Below are 6,453 nucleotides of genomic sequence, written 5' to 3' on the forward strand. Positions count from 1 at the left end.
ACAAGAAAGAGGAAGAGGAAGGAAGGAAGGAGGAGGAAGGAAGGGGGAGAAGGAAAGAAGGGGGACAGAGATACTTTTTTGTACACTGTGTGTGTGAATATAAATTGCACCATCTTTTTGGAATGCAGTTTGGAATATCTATAGAAATGACAAGGGGGCATGCTCCGTGACCCAGTGATTTTTCAGGAGGGTATCCTATAGATATACTTGCATAAAGCAAAGTAATGTATACACACTCGGTGCAGCATTTTCTACAAACAAGAAACTATACAAATGTCCAGCAATTATGCGACAACTCTACAGTGGAATCCTATGCAGCTGCATGAAAGAATTAGCCAGCTCTTTAGAGACGCACATGGAACGCTTTCCATGACATGTAGGTTAGTTAAGGAAACAAATTCTAGGGGCTGGGGATTTAGCTTAGCGGCACAGCGCCTGCCTGGCAAGCGCAAGGTCGTGAGTTCAATTCTCGATTGAAAAAAAAAAAAAGAAACATTTTAAGACAGTATGATATACTTGTAAAGACATAAAATACCTCTGAAATGGCACATAATATACTAGTAACTTTGGTTACATCCAGGGAAAAGGCTAGAGAATGGAGAAAGGCCTATTTTTGTAGCTTTTGGATTCTGCAGTATTATTTATATGATTTTTCTTTTTTTTTTTTTTTTTCAGTCTTATTCAGACAGGGTCTCGCTATTCAGTTCAGGCTGACCTTGAGCTCACTTTGTAGCCCAGGCTGGCCTTGAATTTGCAAGGATCCTCCTGCCTCAGCCTCCTGAGTGTGAGTGCTAGGATTACAGGCATGCACCACCATGCCCAGCCTATTTATATGATTATTAACCATTGAAAACAAATCAATTTAAAAGGCATAGCCACTGGGGATATAGCTCAGTGGCACAAGCGCCTGCCTGGCAAGCACAAGGTCCTGAGTTCAATCTTCAGTACCAAATAAATTAATTAATTAATTAAATAAAAGGCACAGCCTTACCAGGCATGGTGTCCCACACCTGTAATCCCAGCATACAGGAGGCTGAGGCAGGAGGATCGTTTTTGAGTTTGAAGCCAGCCTGGGTTACAAAGTGAGCTCAAGGCCAGCCTGAACTGCATAGCGAGACCCTGTCTGAACAAGACCAAAAAAAAAAAAAAGGGCACAGCCTCATAAAAAGTTTTTAGGGGCTGGGGATTTAGCTCAGCAGCACAGCGCCTGCCCAGCAAGCACAGGTCGTGAGTTCGATCCCCAGTACCAGAAAAAAATAAATAAATAAATAAAATAAAATAAAATAAAAAAGTTTTTAAATTACTGATTTTAAAGCCATCTCAAGAGCCAGGCATGGTGGTGCATGCCTGTAACAAGATTTCTTCCAAACTTTAGATTTTCAGGGAGCTTTCAGAGAGTAACAGAAAGAAGCCACATACTTTATTCCTTTTGTAAAGTACGTACAGTACTTGAAAATAACTATGTCTTGGTATAATACTCTAGCACAGAATCTCATCTGCTTCAACTAAGAGTTCTGGCATGGGAAGCTCACAAACCTTACCCGCAACAACTCTTCAAACTCTGCAGGAGAAGATACTTCTGAGGGGTATATTTTGAAATGTAAGGTAAAAAATACGTATTTATGAAGCCAGAGTAATATTTTTTTTTTCTGAAAGATGCTGGGATAATAAGCAGTGCAAGAATTCACCTGCCTCCAACGGCTTTTCATCCAATTTAGCCTAGGAGTTAGGCCATGTTTATATGTGAAAATTACTAGCACACTGGGGAGAGTATTATAGAGGCCAAAGAAGCAGGGCAAACAAGCAGCCCCTCAGCAAATAAGGAGAAATCACCCCGTCTACTAGGAGCATGAAGCCCTCAGCACAGAAACGGACGCTGAGCGGGGCGTGACGCATGATCCAGTTTCAGCAGCTGGAGACTGCACGCTGGGCTGGCTCCGGAGCGAGTGAACTGCCCAACCTGGACAAGGGCAGCCAGTGGGTGGCGAGAGCAAGGACTCCCAGCTTGTGGAGGTCCGCGTAATAACCTCCCAAGGCCTGTCTCCTCCTACAGCCCCAGGAACCCTGATGCTTCTTAGGACGTCCCAGAGCTGCTGTTCACTCCATTCTCACCACCACAAAACAGCCCGAGCTCTGATGCCCTCCCCGGCAAAGCTCTCCAAATTCCTCTGCCAGGTTTCCGACCTTCTCCACCTCCAATTCAGGGCGTACACCACATTCATTACTCTATACGCATACCCTGCTCACCCCGAGCCCAAGCACTGCCCACAAAATCCAATTGTTTTCCTCACATTTTCTCTCTCGCCCTATCCCTGGATGCCCGCCACCTAAACAGAACCAGCGCTTCCTGCCGATGCCATGCCCATACTGTTCCTTTTGTTGTTGTTTTTGTTTTTTTGCGGTACCGGGAATCGAACTCACGACCTTGCGCTTGCCAGGCAGGTGCTGTGCCACTGAGCTAAATCATACTGTTCCTCTTACCTGGAAGAGTCTCCTTACTGTTCCCAGGTATGGCATGGGCGGTTGGGCAGGCTGCATATAGCGGTCTGCATCAAAGAGCCAGGGCTGAACAGTAAACAACCTCTGCAACTTTCCAATGATGGCTTCTTTCCATCTTCCCCACTGCACTTTCTCAGAACAACTTAACTCTCAAGACATCTATCTACTGTGCCTCTGAGGCCTACATCTTTCAAACAAGTCCCAGTACCTGGACACCAACAGTGCCTGCAATCCCACATTCACTCCAAAGATGCTCGATGGGATAAATCAAGAATGGCACGCTGAGCTTACTAAGAAAGGAGTTCAGGCTTTCAGTGGATCCCAAATACAGTCAAAAGATCAGTGACGCTTGGACGAATTTCAGGTTGGAGAGGTAGCTCAGCAGTACAGCACTTGCCTGGCCTACTCGAGACGCTGGGTGTGATCCCCAGCACCACAAAAAAAGAAGATAAAATAGTAACAATAAAGAAAACAAGAAACAAAAGCCAAGTAGGCAGGATTGGAGAGATTACATCTCTGCTGAAGAGGGGAGAGAAGGCTTCATCCATAACGTGCAGCACCCTCAGCAGCCTGGCCATCCTTCAGAGTACCTACTTGGGATTACAGATGCTGGTTTTCACGCACCTACTCTCATCAAAGGAGGCCTAAAACTGGGCCATTAAGCCAAGAAAAACACACATTTGCCTGAAATATCTGGGTATCTAGGAAACAGTTCTGACTTGAATAATTATATACATACATGAAACACGCACACAAAGCATTACTCTTAGCTTTCCTTTGCTGTCTCCCTCTCTTCCATCTCTGCCTCTTCCCCTTCCCAGTTCTCTCTCCCTGAAATCATTATTCATCGCTCTCATTTCTTTCCAGATGTTTTACATTAATGATTTCCAGGCTGCCTTCCACTTCTCTCAACACTCCCTCCCTTCCTCAAAAGATTAGTATTCACGTATCTCAACTCATTCTGCTTGTATAGTGGTTCAGCCAGCTCCCTCCATAGCTGTTCTAAGTGAATTCTCCTGTGTCCTTTGTTAATACAGCTCAAACCCCCGCTACCCTCGTCATTCTGGAGTTACTGGTGAATCATTTCAAGGTCAGACATATATGGCTCACTTTCCAGTGACCCTCTTAAAAAATAAAACGAAGAGCCACTTACATGTTTTGGTACCTTAAGTTAATTCCACTGTACCGCTGGAATACCAAGCAATTCTTATCTCCAACTGAAAACAGAATCTAATACCGTGAACAAAATGAGTTTCCTGATTTATTTGGTCTCAAAGCATGTATCTCGGATTCCACGCCAAGATGGCATATCACTAATACTCTGTGATACTAGACAATTTTATTTACTTCTTAGATTTATATAGAACTCTCTACTCCCCACAGGAAGAATATTACGTAGAAGTCACTGCAATATCAAGAAATGGCACCACTCCTAACATACCCGGGCCCATCAGGCAAAGATGACAGGGCATAACCTTGAATTTAAGAAGTGAAGGGAGATAAAAGTAAAACAGAAAGTGAATGGAGGAAAAACCTTAAAACAGCAAACAAAGGTAAAAACAGAATACACAGTTTGGTTTTTGTGCCCAAAATGGCTGTCTCCCTTGAAAGTCCAACTTTAGTCTGCATATTCCTCCCACCAAATATGTAAAATAAACTCACTGGTACTAAAAACAGAAAAGTGTTATCACCATTAAGAGGTAAGCATGATCTTAGGAAGATTGGAATATTTTTCTCCTATGCTAGTAAAGAGGAAAGAAAAAAACCAACTACCCAAATTCGGCTTGTGGGTTTAGGGTAACTTTGACTCTCTTCCCCCAAGACAATCCCTCTTCCCTCACCTGCTCCTCTCAATGCGGATTCCTCGTACCAAACGGGTGAACAGGAGCTTTGCCCACTCCACTTTTTGGGAAGGAAAAGAAGGGCCCAAAGGGAACAGTCATCCAAAGTTAAATAAGCCTCCTCTTGCCTGGCGTGGCGTGCACACCTGTGATCTCAGCACTGGGGAGACAGAGGCAGGAAGATCGCCGTAAGTTCGAGGCCAGCCTGCGATATACAGTGAGACCCTGTCAGGGCGGGGGGGACCTCCTTTATAATACAGGAAATCCATCATCAACGCATATTATGCTGGGGTAGAGTGTACAGAATGTATGGGCAGTGGGCAGTGTACTATATTCCAGAGTATGACTTCATCTACCCAAACACAAGAAATTGGTAAATATGTCAAACTGGCCTCAAATGTTTGCATGCTAACAGAATACAGGTTTAGAGAAACCTCATTAGCAGATTACTATTAGCTCAGACGGAAATCACAAAAATGGGAAAGAACTGTGTATGTCACGTCCAGGCGCCCCTCCCCTGACCCGGGGATGCTCCCTCAGGTTACACATCTAAGGGGTGGAATAAACTGGGGCGCGAGCGGGGACCAGCGTCCCTTCGTGGGCAGGAGACAGGACGGAGACGGGACGCACGCACGGACGGGACGGACAGACGGGCAGAGAAGCGTGGCGTCCTACCCGGAGGGCTCCCTCCCAGGGCCGGCGGAGTACCTGCTCCGGTCATCCAGGCTGCGGTTGTCGGCGGCCGCCGTGCGCCAGTCGGGCAGCGTGCTGGCGCACAGCACCACCATGGACACGATCACGAACACCACCGACACGCTGGCCAGGATCTGCGCGGCCAGCGACGACGTGGGCTCCTCGAAGGTCCGCCGCATGCGCTCCAGCCAGCGGCGGGAGGGCGCCGCCTCGGGCCCGGCGGCTCGGGCTCCCTCGCGCGCCCGCGGGCCCGGCTCCTCGGCCGAGTAGAAGGTGTAGGTGTCGGACATGCGGTCGTCGAGGCGGCGCTGGCAGCAGTACTCGAGGTGCGCGCCCTCCAGGCCCCAGTAGATCATCTCGTTGTAGAAGGAGAGCTCGCACATCCGCGGCGCGAAGCGCAGCTTGCCGTGGCCGCGCACGTAGAGCAGGATGAAGCCGAAGGCCTCCGAGTGCCGGTCGAAGAAGTACTCGTTGCGCTCGCGGTCGTAGTCGTCGCACACCTCCAGCACGTCGCGCTCCGAGCGGCAGCCGTGCAGCCGGCTCACGCGGCGCAGCGGGAAGTCCTTCAGCAGCTCCCGGGACAGCGAGTACCGGGCGCCGCCCACGTTCAGCACCACCGAGGCCGCCCCGCTGCGCCCGAAGGTCATGGCTGGGGGCCCCGCGCGCCGTCGGGGCCGCCCTCCCCCGGGCTCCGCTGCTGCTCCCCGCCCGCGGGCAGCCTCGCACCGCGCGCCGCCAACGCCGCTCCGACCCTCAGACCCCGACGCCGACACAGGCACCCGCTTCCCTCCCTCCCCCGGGCTCCGCTGCGGAGGACAGAGAACGGCGTTACCTTCTGCCTCACCAGAGGTACCCCTGGCCTGGGGGTACCGCTGCGCTCGATCCCGGGAGAAGGTTTTCGGTACTTTGAATAAACCCCTTTTGCCGCTTTTCCCTCCCCCACAACCAGTCTCAGTCCCAAAATGGCGCCGACCCGATCCGCAATGTTCTGGGCCAAGTCTCGCGAGATGGTAGACAGCCGTGAGGCGGGGAAGGAACTACAGGGGTTGAAGAGAAGAGGTGAGGAAGGCGGGGCGAGGCGAAGAAGGAGGGAGAAAGGGTGTGGAAGAAGTGAGAGGAACGAACCTACTGGGCGGGGCAGCAGGAGGAGCGCCTCTACCAGAGAACCTTCTGGCCGGAGCAACCGCTCACGCCCTGGTCAAAGAAGCTCCGCCCACTACGTCAAGGCGGGGAGGGCGTGGCTATGCTTAGGGGGCGGGGCCTCGCGGAGGCCCGGAGGCGGGGACTCGAGGCGGCCGAGGGGGGCGGTGGCTCCGCGCGGTGACGTCAGGAGCAGCTGAGTCGGGGATTACCCCCTGCTGCTGACGTGAAGACGCGAACAATCGGGAACGTTCGGTGGAAGGGGGAATTCCCCGCCGCT

The 6,453-nt window shown here is 50.4% G+C and overlaps 1 protein-coding gene across 1 annotated transcript in view; it reads right to left on the bottom strand.

The window, feature by feature from the left end:
* The window catches only part of Kcng3 (potassium channel, voltage gated modifier subfamily G, member 3), a 46,570-nt gene extending 40,864 nt beyond the window's left edge, over positions 1 to 5,706 (bottom strand). Inside the window, exon 1 of the mRNA XM_005390919.2 lies at positions 5,049 to 5,706. Coding sequence (XP_005390976.1) covers positions 5,049 to 5,680 — 632 coding nt within the window. The 5' untranslated portion in view covers positions 5,681 to 5,706. The remainder of the gene's footprint in view (positions 1 to 5,048) is intronic.
* Positions 5,707 to 6,453: the final 747 nt, after the last annotated feature.

Source organism: Chinchilla lanigera, unplaced genomic scaffold, assembly GCF_000276665.1.
Source record: "Chinchilla lanigera isolate Chin_1 unplaced genomic scaffold, ChiLan1.0 scaffold00040, whole genome shotgun sequence".
Lineage (NCBI taxonomy): Eukaryota > Metazoa > Chordata > Mammalia > Rodentia > Chinchillidae > Chinchilla > Chinchilla lanigera.